This window comes from Mastigoproctus giganteus, chromosome 6, assembly GCF_048544385.1.
Source record: "Mastigoproctus giganteus isolate SK-2022 chromosome 6, ASM4854438v1, whole genome shotgun sequence".
Taxonomy (NCBI): Eukaryota; Metazoa; Arthropoda; class Arachnida; order Uropygi; family Thelyphonidae; genus Mastigoproctus; species Mastigoproctus giganteus.
Window position 1 is genome coordinate 148,672,157 of NC_143580.1, and position 17,894 is coordinate 148,690,050.

Below are 17,894 nucleotides of genomic sequence, written 5' to 3' on the forward strand. Positions count from 1 at the left end.
TTACGAAGAAAGGCTTAAGTTTTGCGAATTACAGTGTCTGGAGACTAGGCACCAGCGAGGTGATCTGATAGAGGTGTACAAAGCCTTGAATGGTTTGAGCATGCTCAATGCTGATGGGATTCTTCCTCTTGCTCAGAATAATCACCCGAGAGGGCATAAATTCAAATTGAGGAAAGACAGATGTAGGATAGATGTGCGGAAATTTGCCTTTAGCCAGCGGGTGGTTGGTAGGTGGAACAGACTTCCATCTCTTGTCGTGGAAGTTGATAGCCTAAATAAGTTTAAGGCTCAGCTGGACAGGTATTTCGAACGAGCAGATGGGTGAAGTGGAAGTGGTTATTTTTTATTTATTTATTTTACTTTATTTTTTTTTTTTGGCTGGTGCTGCATACGCTTGCTTTCTTGCATCAAATGCCTCTGCTAATGCTAATGCTAATTACTCAAGGTGTGGTCTGACCATTGCCTTATACAAGGGGGAATCACCTCTTCATCTCTGCTAGCAAATTTCTGTATATCATTGATCAGGTGCCACTCTTAGTTATTAGGAGTGGCACCAGATGGCATCACTTCCATTCTCAGCTATCACTTTGCCCTTGGGAAGGTAGGTTGTTCTCACCCTTGGGGAGGATGAAGCAACATTTGCAATCCAGCGTCCTGCTGGGGCTGGACTCCAACTCAGGTCTGCCAATTTGTGGGCTGACATTAGCATTAGCATTATTAGAGGCATATGATGCAAGAAAGCAAGCTTATACAGCATCAGCCAAAAAAAAAAAAAAAAACTCTTGCCATTTCACCCATCCATTCACTCAACGTTTGTCTAGTTCTGCCTTGAATTTATTTAAGCTGTCAACTTCTACAACTAGAGATGGAAGTTAGTTCCAGCAATCAACCACCTGCTCTCTAAAGAAAAATTTCTGCACATCTTCTTTAAACTTGGCAAAAGTGCTACTGAGATGCTCAAAGCATTATAGAAAGTTTATGGAGATGATGGTTCGAAAAAAACAGCAGTGTATGAGTCGATTTAAAAATGGACAGTAAATACTGGAAGATGAACCTCACAGTGGACACCTTTTGACATCATGAAATAATGAAAATGTCACGAAAGTGAAGGAACTTGTGCAAAATGATAAGTGAATGACTGTTGTTGAGATTGCTCATGAACTTTGATTATTTGTATGCTTAGTACACAACAATCCTTACACAAGATTTATGGATGTATTGCATGTGTGCAAAGTTTGTTTGCTGTTGGACAATCAAATGGATTGCAGGAAAGCCATTGCAGGTGATTTGTTCGAAAAATCTCTGCAGGATCTGCACTTCCTAAGAAGGGTGGTCACTGGAGATGAAAGTTGTGGTGTTCACCTATGACCTGGAGACCAAGGTGGAATCAGCTGAATGGCACATTAAAATGTTCCCACAGCCCAGAAGTCTTGTGCAACAAAATCCAATGTCAAAGTCGTACTGATTATTATTTTTCAATGATGAGGGCATAGTGTACTAAAAATTTGCAACTACGCAGATATGCAGTACTGCTGCTAACTGCTTTGAGGTTTTGACCTGTTAGCGTTAGAATGTGAGGCAAAGATGACCTCAAAAATGGAAGGATAGCTGGTTCCTGCACCATGACAGTGCACCCAGTCACATGACAATGGTAGTAAAGCAGTTCATGGTTATGAAAAAAAATCGCAGTCATACAGCAGCCTCTCTACTCCCCCAACCTTGCATTTTATATTATTATTATTATTACTAGCCATATAGTGCAAAGAAGCCTGAGGCTTATGCTGCACCAGCTAAAAAAAATTTCTGAGTTACCCTAAGAGAGAGAGAGAGAGAGAGAGAGAGAGAGAGAGAGAGAGAAGGGAATCACCAAGAAAGAGAGGAATGATGATATCCAGCTCAGGACCCTGGGTGTGCCAAGCCCATACTCACCAGATGTGAGCCCCTTCTCTGCTGGCTGTTTCCTAAACTGAAAATGGGACTTCTGGATCATTTTTTCACACATTCAAAGAAAATGCCAATGCAGCCCTACCTGTGCTAAAAAAAAACCACAATTTTAAAGAATGTTTCAAAACTTAAGAAGACCAATTGAGCAAGTTTTTGTGTGTAGAAGGAAGGGCACTTTAAAGGTGATTAGGTTAGTAAGCCTGACTGTTCACTCAATAAACTTTTATAGAAAAATTCTGGGGGCTTTTTGAATGCACCTCATATTTATACAAGCATCAGTTGTATTATTTGCTGTGATCCCTATTTGTTTTGTGCACCATGAGCAAGATTTGTGAATGTGCTTTAAAAACTGTGATACCAACTGTTGACCGCTTATGACTTTTCATTAGATCTGCTTTATGAGTTGGCATTTTTTAATAATTAGAAGTTAAATTTCATGTTTTAATAAAATGACTTTTCTTTCCCCAGGATTGCCCAGATGAATCAAAAGGCTTTAGAGAAGAACAGTGCGCTAAATTTAATGTAGTACCATTTGGTGGCAAGTTTTATAACTGGGTACCATATACTAAAGGTAAACTTTTTAATTTTCATAATCTTCTAATGATGTCTATTGAAGACAAGTAACTGATAAGAAACTTGCTATGCTAGTGATTATCAACTTTTGGTATATCTGGTTTCACATCCTGTAAGTACGAGAAAATTTGAGTTATAAAATTTTGTTGTTATTTGCATTATCTTCCAATTTAGTTGGAAGTTTCCCAATAATTGGGTGTGTTTTTTGGATTTCCAGTAAGTAGAGTTTTTTCTTCTGGTTGTTATTCAAGTTTGTGTTATTTTTCATATATGCTATAAGTTTCCTATTTGAAAAATATGCATATAAGAATTTAAAGATATATGTTTAAAAGCTGATGGATGGTTAGGTCACTCTCCTCGTGTTTAGTCTAAGTGTAGCATCCATGTTCCAGTATAAATGTGTTTACTACAATAAGGGAAAAAATATATCTGGACTTTGTACATCATATGTTTTGTCAGATATGTTTACATATTTTTTTAAATTTTTGTAATAAAGATAAAAATGAAAACTTTTAGTATCTTCATTTCAATGCTTGTTTTTTTTTTTCTTTTTTTTCTTCTTTTTTTTTTTCTGTAGTTAGCGTTAATGGCTCAGGTGGAATTCAGCAGTGTATCATACTTATTGGTTTTTGGGTAGTTTGACTGAGTTGTGCTTTTTTATTAAAAGAAAGTTAGGTTAGTTTAAATAATGTAAGTGTTTAATTTGTTTAAAAATAATCTGTTTGTGAAAGAAGATGTTTTCATGAATTTATTGAGCAGTTTGGTAATTAATTTGCATAAATTGACATAGTGTAAGTCAACTTTAGCTAGGTTGTGGAATGTGAAGATTTTGCATTAATAATAGTAAGACCAAACAATGCAAGGAAGGAAACTTTTTTTTATGTTTTTCTCCTTTTCTACTTTTCCACACTGATAGTTTTCATTTATGTTAGTGTTAGAATGGCAAAATGATGCAAGGAAATGGATTTTTCTGATTAAAATATACACTGCACTATTTCAATAAAATATACATTGCACTTGTTGCAATAACATAATTTAAAAATTTAACTGATTAATTAGTGAACATTACAAGTAACCCAAATGTTTCAGAAGACTGGTTCCTTCATCTGTGGGGATTGTAATACATATACAATTATGAAATTACAGTTATCTTAGGATGCCTACAGTCTGGAATAAATATTACTTACAGCCACCCTCTATTATGGTACATTAACGTGAAGCCAAGAAGAGAGAGGACTTTAAACTCCTTGCTCATTTTAGCCTTGAAGTGGTGAAAATCATGTTTGGTCTCTACTTTTCTTCTCTTCTGTCATGCAGTATTATTCATGTCTTTTGTTAGGCATCATGGTGAGACTGAATATTCTTTATGTTTTGAGTGTACAGCTTTAAAACTGTTTTCAGAGACCAGCTGCTAGATAATCCAACGGATCGAGCCTATGTGTGTGTGCGTGTGTGTGTGTGTGCATGCGTGCGTGTGTGAGAAAGAGAGAGAGTTAATTTTGACATTGTATCAATGAAGAGATGACTGTATATAATGTTTATTTCAGACTCTAGACATCTTAAGATGTAATTTCATAATTATATATCTGTTCCAGTTTCCACAGTTAAAAGAACTACATATTCCAGAATATTTGGGTTTCTTTTAATGTTCAGTTATTAATTAATTAAAAGGCTAAGGTAAAGAAGGCCAACATGAGAATGATGAGAAATGTCGGATAACGTACGTGGAAAATGAGTTTCCCGACACCGGAGTCTAGCACTGCTCGCTCGGTAAACAGACGGTAGGTGTTATCGGTCTGGAGCCGAAATTGAGAAGGATTGATTGGCAGGTAGGCGTGGAACAATGAAATGATTGGTGGTGGGCACGACAGACAACAAGCTACTGTGTAGTCATTGTTTGGCATTATAATGTGTATTTATGAGTAAAGAACGGTGCATAATAGTTTTGTGATGAACGATAAACAGGTAATAGCAGCGATAAATCTTTTGAAGATGGAAGAAATTTGTAAGGAAAATAAAATGTTGGTTCATTTTTTGATGAAAACTAAATAAAACTTTTGTTCTGTTCATTTTTATGTTCTTCATTGTTTTTTTCTCATTATTAAAAGCAGATTTTTGGAGTTCATGAGTGTTTTTACTATATTGTTGATTTAGATTTGGTTATGAAAAAAAGAAAAGGTTTCTTTTTTTTTTCGTTATATTTCATAACCCGACCTTTTTTCACCATCAGGGCATATTATTGAACAAGAAAATAAAAATACAGTCATAAAAAAATTTATTTTTTTATGAATGTATTTCTAAATATGACAGTGATTCTAAAGAAAGAAGGTTAGGTTATCCCCTCCACTTTGGGAGGAGTTCAAGCTCCCATGGGATTCAAGTGGAGGTAACCTGACCCTTTTTCACCATTATGGAAAGCGTTCATTATGGCATATGCGATTAGGGCAAGTTACTGTTAGTGCTTCTGAGTACCACTAAACTGATGTTATTGTGTGTTGTGTTCACGCACCAATCAGCACATCGTTTGCCACACCTTTTTTTTTTTTTTTTTTGATTTGATAGTTGTTGGCGCATCGGCTTCTGTGGCCATATTGCACCTCCCAAGGTTTTTGCAGTACTTTGATCCAAGCCCGAGGCGGGAATCGAACCCGCGACCTTTGGGTTGCCGGACAGGTACTTTACCCACTCGGCTAGCCCGGTCTTGCCACACCTACCTGTCAATCAATATATCATTCTCGGCTTTGCTCCAGACTGATAACACTATCGTCTGTTTACCGAGCGAGCAGTGCTAGAGTGCCATATCGGGAAACTAATTTTCCGCGTAAGTTATCCAACTTTTCTCGTGGTTCTCGTGTTGGCTTTCTTTACCTTCGCCAATTAAAATTGTAAATTATATTATTGCAACAGTGCAATATATTTTATATTGTATTAGTCATTCTTGCATACATAATTCTGTGTCCACCTCATTTGAAAGTGGACTTTGGCGAAGGTAAAGAAAGCCAACACGAGAACAACGAGAAAAGTCGGATAACTTACGTGGAAAATTAGTTTCCTGATACGGCACTCTAGCATTGCTCGCTCGGTAAACAGATGGTAGGTGTTATCGGTCTGGAGCAAAGTCGAGAACAATATATTGATTGACAGGTAAGTGTGGCAAATGATGTGCTGATTGGTGCATGAACACAACACACGATAACATCGGTTTAGTAGTACTCAGAAACATTAACGGTAACTTGCCCTAATCGCATATACCTTAATGAATGCTTTCCATAATGGTGAAAAAAGGTCAGGTTACATCCACTTGAATCCCATGGGAGCTTGAACCCCTCCCAAAGTGGAGGGGGTAACCTAACCTTCTTTCTTTAGAATCACAGTCATATTTAGAAAATACATTAATAAAAAAATAAATTTTTTTATAACTATTTTTATTTTCTTGTTCAATAATATGCCCTAATGGTGAAAAAAGGTCAGGTTACGAAATATAACGAAAAATATAAAAAAATCTTTTTCATTTTTTGTAACCAAATCTAAATCAACAGTATAGTAAAAACACTCATGAACTCCAAATCTCTGCTTTTAATAATGAGAAAAAAATATAATGAAAAACATAAAAATGAACAGGACAAAACTTTTATTTAGTTTTCATCCAAAAAAGAACCGTTTTATTTTCCTTACAAATTTCTTCCATCTTTAAAAGATTCGTGACTGCTATTATCTGTTTATCATTCATCACAAAACTATTATGCACCGTTCTTTACTCTTAAATACACATTCTAATGCCAACCATTGACTACACAGTAGCTTGTCATCTGTCGCGCCCACCACCACCAATCATTTCATCGTTTGCCACGCCTACCCGTCAATCAATATTGCCATGCCCACCTGTCAATCAATTCTTCTCAATTTTGGCTCCAGATCGATAACACCTACCGTCAGATATGAAGTTCTCTGAGCAGTGCAGACGGGATGCAAGAGTAGCTCAAGGTGTCTTATCAATGATATACAGGAATTTTTCTAGTAGGGATAAGGAGGTGATTATTCCCTTGTATAATATAATAAGGCAATGGTCAGGCCACACCTTGAGTACTGTATACAGGTCTGGAGGCCTCATTTCAAGAAGGATGTAGAGCTGCTGGAAAGAGTACAGAGAAGGGCAACAAGATTAGTGAATGGAACAAAGGGTTGCTCTTACGAAGAAAGGCTTAAGTTTTGCAAATTACAGTGTCTGGAGACTAGGCACCGGCGAGGTGATCTGATAGAGGTGTATAAAGCCTTGAATAGTTTGAGCATGCTCAATGCTGATGGGATTCTGCCTCTTGCTCAGAATAATCACCTGAGAGGGCATAAATTCAAATTGAGGAAAGACAGATGTAGGATAGATGTGCGGAAATTTGTGTTTAGCCAGTGGGTATTTGGTTGGTGGAACAGACTTCCATCCCTTGTTGTGGAAGTTGATAGCCTAAATAAACTTAAGGCTCAGCTGGACAGGTATTTCGAACGAACGGAGGGGTGAAGTGGAAGTTTTTTGGTTTTTTTTTTTTTTTTTGACTGATGCTGCATAAGCTTGCATGGTGAATTTTGATGGTGCCACTCTATCAACTGTCTCTTCATTTCAGGGTCATAATGGTGGACCCAGGTTTCATCACCTGTGACTATGCGTGAAAGAAAAACCTCTCCACTCTCGTAGTACTGGAGAAGTTCTATACAGATGACTTTCCGGCTTTCTTTGTGCTCACATGTCAGCATTTTGGGGACCCACCAGGTGCAAACCTTGTTGTAGCCTAGTTCCTTGATGATGGTTATCAGAGCAGGTTTCTCTATACCTACTGCATCACACAATTCGCGCATTGTGATGCAGCGGTCCTTTTTCATCAGCACATTGATCTGGCTCTTGTTGTCTGTTGCCATTGATGTTACTGGCTGGCCGCTATGGAGCTTGTCAATAATGTCACTTTCCCCAACTTTAAAGTGTCTTACCCAACATTTAACTGTACTTGCATTTACGGTATTGTTACCATAAACGTTTTTGAGATGCATATGGATTTCGATAGGTGTTACTTCTTCCTTAATAAGAAATTCAATCACCACTCTTTGTTTGATATATATATCTGTAACATCCACCATTTTGAACTATCTGTGTGTTGCACTCACGAGACAAATCACAGCACCACCCAGTATGGTGAAACTAGAGACCTATAGTTACCACTCAGTGACACACGAAATGATCTATGCCGCCACATTTGAAATCAAAAAATTAGGAGGCATTGCTTTCTTACTGGTCCTCATATTTCTGGGCTTCAAAAAAAAGATATTGAAAAAAGCCATTTCCCAGCTGTCAGCTATATAAAGTTCAGGAAATGTTGAGCTAGATCATCTTGCTATATTTACTTGGCTAGATGTGACTTATAGGAATTTGGATAGTGTATATGCTCTGGGTGGTTAAGGGGTTACTATGAAGCTACATTTTGTCAAGAGCCTGAATATATTCTTGATGTACGTACACCAGAACTGATTGCCAATCAGACAACTTAGAGGGGGTCCTCGTTGAGGTCTGTGAGGCTCTTAGAGGGATAGTAAAATTAAGGAATGGAAAATTTTCACTGCTATAAATGGTTCCAGAACTGGAAGCCATAAATTCAAATTATAGGGAAAGAGATTTAGACTGGATTGTAGAAAGTTTACTTTTAGCCAGGCGCCTCTGTAGCCAGTTGGGCAGGAGCAGCAGTGCATAGCACACGCTTCTTGATTAGACCGAGGTTCGAGCCCGTGACCTCCATATTTGGTGTTCTTGCATAAAGGTCAGGGAATGACCACCGCATATCCCTGGAGCAATCTATCATCTAGCCAGTAAGTTGTTAATTACTGAAAAGGTTACCTCCATGGGTAGTTGTGGCAGACAGCTTGGAGAAATTCAAGATGAGCAAGATAGTTACCAATGTGAGGAGGGGAAACATGTAGGTTGTTCATTTTCTTTTTATTTTTTTATTTTTATTATTAATTTATCATAATTTTTTTGTTATTATTAATTTTTATTTAGTTAATTTAGTTATTTATTTTTTTTAGCCAGTGCAGAAAATGCCTATAGCTTGTTTGCATTGTATAGATAATACCATATCTAAAAATATCATAAATCCATGCCCTCCCCCAACTCTTATTCTACCTATGTACCTCAGTGCATCACGAATAGTTAAACTAATAGAACAAACTTATTTGTGAAAACATTTAGACTGCCTAAAAACTTCTTAATTCATTTCACTAATTTATGCAGTCTGATTTACAATCTTGATTTTTTATTTACACCTACAATCTGCCAAGCTCCACTTCCTTTTTCTGACAGAAACTCAGTTATTGATTAACTCAACCACTACACATCATATTTGTCATTATTCACTCTGTTATTCTTTTCACATTGCAGGTGAATGTGCAGTTGTCAACTCTGGTTTAATCTTGAGCCGTGTGCAGATGTGGGCTTGTAATCATAGTTTATTTTAGTAATTTTGTCCTCTTCGTTTACTCTGTCTACACAGCTGAAGCTTTCATTATCTTTCTAAGAAGCATTTTCTTTGATTTCTCTATTGAAAATTCTAGAAATTTTTATTTATTTTGCAAACAGAAAAATAAAATAGGAAATGCTTCTGTACCAAAAGTTTCTTTGTACTTTAAAAAGAAAACAGTGTGTGCTCTTCACAACAAATTATTTTCTGAAAAAAAAATTATATTTTTCTTCTTCAGTATATTTTGCATCAACTAATAAAATTTCAAAGAAATTCAACTGTTGGCAGCTGCATTATAAATTGGGAAAAACTGGTGTCAAATATAAAACACCACGTTGTGCACTGGATAAAAAACGAAGTTTGCATTACTCATGTAGAATTGTTTTTGCAAGCAATATTACTACAGCACCTTTGCTGGAAGTGAATTTTAGTTTTTAATGAAATTTGAAGAAAAAAAAATCTCTTGGAAATTGTGTTAAAAACTTCTGAAAACTATTGTCAAATTGAAATCTTTGCGATAACTTTCGTTTGTGTGTGTTTCATTTGTGCAAAGAAACGTGTGTTCCCCCTACAACAGTATGCTTTTGGAAAAAAAAAAAAAATTATATATTGCTTCTACAGTGTGTTTTGCATCCAAGAGAAAGAATCCCATCAGTATTGAGCTTGCTTGATCCATTCAAAGCCTTAAACACCTCAGTCAGATCACCTCACAAGTGCCTAGTCTCCAGATGCTGCAATTTGCAGAATTGAGGCCCTTTTTTATAAGAGCATCCCTTTGTTTTCCCTCACCAATCTCATTGCTCTTCTCTTTACTCATTCCAGGAGACCTGTATGTGCCCCGACCATTGCCTTATACAATGGAATAATCACCTCCTTATTCCTGCTAGCAAAATTTTTGTATATCATAGACAAAACCCCATGTGCTGTTCTTGTACCCTGTCTGCACTATTCAGAGAACTTTTTATCTGACTGCACAATTACGTCCAGATCTTTTTTATTTTTCGCTACCCTGAGTGCAGTACCACACAGTTCATTACTCTGGGATTACTGCTACCCATATGCAGGACTTTGCTTTGTCAATTTTAAACCTTAATTGCCATTTCTCAGCCCAACTGCCCAATTTTTATAGTTCCTCTTGCAGTAGCACACTGTCATTACTGTCATTTTCCACCCTGCCAACCTTCATATCATTTGCAAACTTAGACATTAAGCCTACTATACATTCATCAATATCATTAACAAATAAAGAAAACAACAATGGGCACAGAACAGAATCCAGGGGGACTCCACTGATAACATTATTCCATGATGAGTAGTGTCCATTATTAACAACTGTCTTCTTCCACTCAACCATCCCTTTATCTATAGTTCCCCTTGGCTATATCATGTCCTGTTCCAGAAAGTCCGCAAACATTGCACACACACACAATACATTTCTTCAGGCTGTACTTTATAGGAGAATTACCCCCTTCAGTTCCCACTCGAGCCACATTACTCCTGTTGCTTTGAGCCTGTTGTTTTGCAGCTCTAGTCTGGGGCATTATTTCTATTTAAATTCAGTATAATTATGAATACCACATAAGTTAATATACTGAAATGCAACAATAACTAGCTTCTATGGGCTGGTCCCATAGGAGCTACTTATTGTTAGTGACTCTGTTGGAAGGGAGATGGGAAACATATTGTGCAAAAAGGGGAATTGGCCGTCAGGTGTCGCTTGGTGAAAATGTAGCCCTGTGGCTGCTGAAATTTTATCGTATTTTTGATTAATTAACATATTAATTTGTGTTTTACAAATGGATTAAATAGGCTTAGTAGTGTTCGTTAGCTTATTTTTTAAAATTTAGCTAGTGATTTCGTAAGTTACAACTCGCTACTTGTACTGCTATCGTGCTCATGTTTTGGCCGGAATGTTGTAGTATAACGAATAGCTCAGAAGAATAGTAGGGTTTAAATTGTAATAAATAAGTATTTTGAAGGTTTTAACCATCTTTTTGGCATATATCTTTTGTATTTTATTGTATTTTTGATTAGTTACCATATTAATTTGTGTTTTACAAATAGATTGAATAGGCTTAGTAGTATTCGTTAGCATATTTTTTAAATTTAGCTAATGAACTTTGTAAGTTACAGCTCGCTACTTGTAATGCTATCGTATCGGTGTTTTGGCTGGAATATCATAGCGTAACCAGTAGTGCAGAAGAATAGTATGGTTTTAACTGTAATAAATAAGTATTTTGAAGGTTTTAATCACTTTTTGGGCATATAAATTTTGTATTTAGCTAAGGATAGAACTAATTTAACATTGTGATCGTTATGGTATAGCGTACCTTGATAATGTATATCTCGAACTTGATAGCTAAGGTATAACATAAAATAATATAGTGGAATATGTATTACTGCATTAGCTTAGTATAGTATAGTCAAGCTTCGGATAGTAAATTAATCAATTAAATTTATTAACTTTATTATCCAACACATCACAGCCAAAAAAAATTGAACCTTGTGAAATTTTTGCAGACTTCTGGAATGGGACATGATATTTCCAAGGGATATATCTTTGTGTTTGCTTGATGTAAGCAGTGTAAAGAAGATAGGCACCAACTTAGCATTGTTATGGGCCTTTATGAGAGCCTGAAGAACAGGGATGATGCCCTCGAAGGATTTAAATTGGGGGACCCATCAAGCTCTCAGCTGCCCACATCAATGCCAGAGCTTGCACTTGATCATCAGGCATTGGCAACCTTCAGGGCAGAATGCCTTGCTCCCACAGGAGCTTGTTAATTTTGGTAACTCTATTGTCAGGGAGACGGGATATATATTGTGCAAAAAGGATAGGTGGAATAGGACCAGGGTATGTCTGCCAGGGGCAAAAGTTGATAATGTAGAGCTTTAAGGGGAAAAAGGGTGATATTGTTGTACATGTTAGCACTAATGACGTTTAGAGTAGGAGAGCTGTGGATTTACTTAAAACGTACAAGTTAATGTTGAAAAAAAAAAAAAAGTTGCAAATTAGGGTTAAATTTGAAAGTGTCTACAATTCTGCCCAGACACAATAGGAAGGAGTATATGCTTAGAGAGTGTCAATCAATTCGGCCCTTGAGAGATTATGCAAGGCTCATGGGATAGACTTTTTTCTCAGCGTGGTCTATTCTTGTTAACAGGAGAGATTGTTTCTACAGGGATGGGATACACTTAAATAGAAAGGGTGCAAGAATATTTGCTGATGCTATCGAGGCAGTGTTAGGTGGGTTGGAAAACTGCTAGCTTGGGGGCCTTCACAGACTAATAGATTAACAGTAGCTGCAGGCATCAGTGAAAGTGATTCTTGCACTGCTTCTATTGGAATGAGCAGCAGCCTGGAAAGTGAGGTACTGGGGATTTCAAGGGCTGCTGGGAGTCATAGTGAAACAAGTAAATACATGGGCTGTATTAGGGTAACTAAGAGTAAGAATAGGTGCGTGTAAACGGTTTTTGCTAGGAGTATAGTAAATAAATTTGATGAATTTGAGGTGCTGGTGAAGACATCAAAGGCTGAGATTGTTGGGATATCAGACTTGGTGTCACACAGAGATACAGAATTCGAAGGTGGGGAGTACAATGTGTACAGATAGGATAGACAGGATAGAAGGGGAGGAGGGGTGATGCTGTTAGTTAAGAAACACTTAAAATCTAAGGAAGTGCATCCAGTTGACATTGGTGGATAATGCAATGTTCTGTCGTGTGACATAAGCACTGGGAAAGGGAAAATGAGAGTAGGAGTGTGTTATAGGCCTAATGAATGTGACGAGTACAATGAGCAATTTGGCAGATAAATAGAGTGGGCCATAAATCAGATTGTCTAATGATGAGGGATTTTAATATCCCAGATATAGGCTAGAACTTGTGGGTTGGTTGCTCACACACTGGCAAGACTTTTGTGCATTTATTGGATGATTGTTTTCTACAGCAGCATGTTCAAGAGGCAACCATAGGGAGTAATACTCTTGATCTGATTATCTGCAGCGATTCTTCATGCATTAAGAATCTGCAGATAAATGAACCACTATGTGGCAGTGATCATAGTGTACTGAGGCAGGATTTACTCAAAAATGTAACTACCATCGGGGGTAAAGGGAAGGGTTTTTGCTTTCATAAAGGTGACTACTATGGTCTCAGAGATTTTTAAATTTTATACAGTGGGACCAACTGATGGTGTTGCCAACAGCAAATTCTAAATGGGAAGCAATCTTGGAAGCTGCTGGTCTTTTCATACCAACTAAGAAACTATTCAAGGTTTAGGCCTGAATGGATGTCTGATGACCTAATGAGACTCGTGGCAGAGAAGAAAAATGCATGGGATTTCATATAAATTATCAGGGGATACAGATATCTATGGTAGATATAAGATAATTTGTAATCAAGTCATCAAGAATGTTAGGCATGGAACGGTAGGTTACAAGAAATCTTTGGCATACAATGCAAAGAAAAACAGTAAAGACTTCTTTACTTATGTAAACTCTAGAAGAAAGGGAATGCATCAGATTGGTCCACTTGACATCGACCGCTCGATTGTTGATGAACCTGCTGAGGTAGCTGACAAACTGAATGAGTGTTTTGCATCTACATTCACACATGAGCATGTCTGTAGGGAAGTGGAGGCCAGAAGCTTATCAAACTCTGGCAGGAAGCTAAATGATTTTGTAATAACTGAGAATAAAGTGGAGGAGAAACTGTTTAAATTGAACATAAGAAAGTCAACTGGTGTGGATGGGACCTCATCATCATCATCGTCAGCCATTTTCAATCCACTGCAGGATGAAGGCCTCTCCAGCAACTTTCCAGTTCCTTCTGTTTTGAGCACTGGCCATCCATTTACTACCCAAAAACTCATGAATTTCATCTATCCATCTCCGCCTTTGTCTTCCAGGTTTTCTTCTAGCTCCTCTTGGGTACCATTCTGTTATTTTCTTAGTCCATCTGTCATCATGTCTTCGAGCTATGTGTCCTGCCCAAGACCATTTTAGTTCTTTAGTTTTGATAAGAATGTCCTTTACTTGAGTTTGCTGCCTAATCCATTTGTTTCTCTTCTTATCTAACAGTCTGATTCCCAATATAATTCGTTCCATTCTTCGCTGTGTAGTTCTCAGCTTCTCTTCCATTCTTTTGGTAAGTGCCCAAGTTTCACTTCCATAAGTCATGGTGGGGAGTATACATTGGTTCATTATTTTACGTTCCAGACAAACTGGGATATTGCTCTTCAGTATGTGACTATATTTCCTGAATGCTATCCATCCAAAATTTATTCTTCTCTTGACTTCCAGCCATTTATCATTATTACAGCTAATAACTTGTCCCAGATAAGTATATGACTCCACCTTTTCAATTACTGCTCCTTCAATCATTATTTCCCTTTCCGTGGCATACTTGTTCATCATTACTTTTGTTTTAGCCATATTCATCTTTAGTCCAAAGTCCTTACTAACTGTGCATAACTGATTAAGATTTTCCTCTAATTCTTTGGGAACGTGGCTTATAATCACAATGTCATCTGCAAATCGTAAATGGTTTAGGTACTCTCCGTTCACATTGACTCCTTTCTGCCACCAGTCTAATTTTCTGAAAGCTTCCTCAAGGGCAGCAGTAAACAGCTTCGGAGATATTGTGTCTCCTTGTCGAACTCCTTTCTCGATTTTAAATTTGCTACTGTCTTTGTCTAGTCTAATAAAGGAGGTAGCACTCTCATATATTTTCTTCAAAATCATATATATGGGGTATCTATGCCTTGTCTTTCCAGTGCCCGAAACATTGCCTTATGCTGTATGGAGTCAAATGCCTTTTCATAATCCACAAATGCCAGGCATAATGGTGTTTTATATTCATTTGCTTTCTCCATTAGCTGTGATATTACGTGAAGGTGATCCATAGTTGAGAATCCTGTCCTAAAGCCAGCTTGCTCTTTCGGTTGATTCTCATCAAGTATTCTTTCTAATCTGTTAGTAATGACCCTTGTGAACAACTTGTAGATGTTGGATAACAAGCTAATTGGTCTATAATTTCCAATTTCTGATTTATCTCCTTTCTTATGCAGCAAAACTATGATTGCATTATTCCACTGCTTAGGCGTCACACATTTTCTAATGCACTTTGTGAAGAGCCTTGCCAGTTTTTGTGTTATGTTTCTTCCTCCCAATTTTAACAACTCTACAGTAACTTCATCTTCCCCCAGGGCTTTCCGATTCTTCATTTTCTTCAATGCATGTTCTACCTCATCAGGAAGAATATTGGGTATGTCGTATGTGTTGCTACTTTGCAATCCATCTTCCCCACTGCTGGTATCATTCCCTCGCTCCTTGTATAATTCTCTATAGTAGTCTTCTGCTATTTGAATTATGCCTTTTCTGCTGTTTATAAGTACACCATCGCTATTCTTCAGTTTCAGTATCATTTGTCTTTCTGTATTACTGCTCATGGCTGCTGATTTAAATCCTTTGTTTTCCCTTAATGCTTGTTCTACTTTTCTTGTGTTAAATCTTCTTATGTCCTCTCTGAGTCTCTTTCTAATGGCTTTGCATAACTCAGTATACTCAATTTTCTCCCTGTCAGTGTTTTTCCCGCTCTTCATTTGTTGTCTTCGGTTCATCATGACAAGTGTTTCTTGACTAATTTTTTCTTCTTTGGATTTCTGTTTCCCTATAGGTTTCTTGGGCTTTATCACTTTCAGAAAGTTGTAATATTTCTCGTCGATATCTTGGTCCTGAGCAGTCTGCAGAAGCTCAAACTTGTTTTTAAGTTCCAGTACATACTGCTTTTTCTCCTCCTCTGTTATCTCAAAGACCTTTGTATTATTTACTCGAGTCAGTTTTTTCCTTTCCTTTCCTACATCTATATCAAGTGTACATCTTACCATTCTGTGATCACTTCCAACATTTACCTTATTCAGGACGGTAACATCATTCACAATATATCTTCTGTTAGTGAGGTTGAAGTCGATTTCATTAGTTGTTAATCCATTTGGACTCTTCCATGTCCACTTTCTGTTCACCCTTTTCTTGAAAAAAGTATTCATTACTGACATTCCTTGATATTCTGCAAATTCCACAAGTCTTTCACCTCTTTTATTTCTTTCACCAATTCCAAAATTTCCTATAGTTCCTCTTTCTGCGCTGTTTTGCCTTTTTCCAACCTTAGCATTGAAGTCCCCCATAATAATAGTGTAGCGGGTTTTCTGCTCATCTAGAATTCTCTCAATTTCAGTGTACATTTCTTCAACCTCTTCATCATCATGGCTCGATGTTGGTGCATAAATCATTATAATCTTTAGCTTGTACCTCTTAGAAATCTTGAGTATTAGTCTTGACACCCTTGGTGATGTACTTTTGAATTCCAAAATGTTGTTTTTAAAATCTTTATGGACCAGAAACCCAACTCCACCTTCACTCCTTTCACTGTTTCCATTGGCAGATTTCCACTTGATAAACTTATAAGTGATTCATTTCTTCTTCTTGTTTCAGCCAAACCGATGATATTCCAATTCACATTTTCTAATTCCTTTTCCAGCTCTAATATCCTGTCTTCACCGATGAGTGATCGTACGTTATAACAGGCCAAGTTCAATTTCTGTGCATGGCAGCCTGGTCGTACCCAGAGATTCTTAGCACCCTCTGCTTCCACTCTGATCCTCTCGCTGCTGTAAGAGGGAGAGTGAAAGCTGCTGGGGACTGAGGGCCATTTGTATTGTTGTGCTCTCATTGCTGGAGGGTTTGGTCTTTTCCTCTTCACGCTGACCAGGCGTCTTGAAGAGAACCACTCTACACGTTCGTTGCCACCTAAGTGACGTAACAGGGCTTACCATCGAGAAGGTGTGCATGAGTGGATTTTAGGGAGGCAGGCCAACCGGACTTCTCCTAAATCTTCTGTAATAGAGAGATATTGGATCCATCAGTGTTTTAGGCTGAGTGTCTGATAACACACAGGATACCTGTTCTCCTCTAAGCCCCGGATGGGACCTATCCAGTTATATTAAAGGGAGCAGCAAAGGAAGTAAGCAAACCCTTAGCCATAATTATGAAAGCTTCATTGGGCTCGGGGGAGGTCCCCATGGACTGGAGATGTGCAAATTTGTTCTCAGTTCACAAAGGGGGATCAAAGGGTGACACGAGTAATTACAGAACTAGTTTAACTTCTGTTCCAGGGAAAATAATGCAGTCACTGGTTGAAGAAGTGATGTAGGATCATCTGGACAAGAATGCAGTTATAGTTCAGACACAGCATGGGTTTGTTAAAGGGAAGTCTTTTCTGACAAATTTGATTGGATACTATGATGTGGTCACAAAGGACTGGATGCAGAAAATAATTTTGATCTCATATATTTGGATTTTAGGAAAGCTTTTGTTGCTGTGGCACATGGAAGACTACTGTACAAATTGGAGCAGTATGGCATTAAGGGCAAGTTGCTACAATGGATAAAAGGATGGTTGAGTGGGAGAAGACAGAGTGGTTATCAATGGACACTGCTCATCATGGACTAATGTTATTAGTGGAGTCCTCCAGAGTTCGGTGTTGGGCCCATTGTTGTTTTCAATTTTTATAAATGATATTGATGAAGGTATATCAGGGTTAATGTCTGAGGTTGCAGACGATATGAAGATTGGCAGGGTTGTTAATGATAGCAATGATAGTACGCTACTGCAACAGGAGCTGGAAAAGTTGGGCAGATGGGCTGAGAGGTGGCAACTGAATTTTAACATTGACAAATGTAAAGTACTGCATATGGGTAGCTGTAACCCCAGAGTATGTACTGCATAGTACTACACTCAAGGTAGTGGAGAATGAAAAAGACTTGGTGGGGGGGGGTAATTGTGGAGTGAGATATGAAGTTTTCTGAGCAGTGCAGCAGGCTGG

The 17,894-nt window shown here is 37.7% G+C and overlaps 1 protein-coding gene across 1 annotated transcript in view; it reads left to right on the forward strand.

Moving 5' to 3' along the window:
* LOC150084650 (papilin-like) overlaps positions 1–17,894 on the forward strand; it is a 967,274-nt gene that overhangs the window by 251,270 nt on the left and 698,110 nt on the right. The window contains exon 5 of the mRNA XM_090376529.1: positions 2,413–2,515. Within this exon, the coding sequence (XP_090232655.1) occupies positions 2,413–2,515 (103 nt within the window). The remainder of the gene's footprint in view (positions 1–2,412; positions 2,516–17,894) is intronic.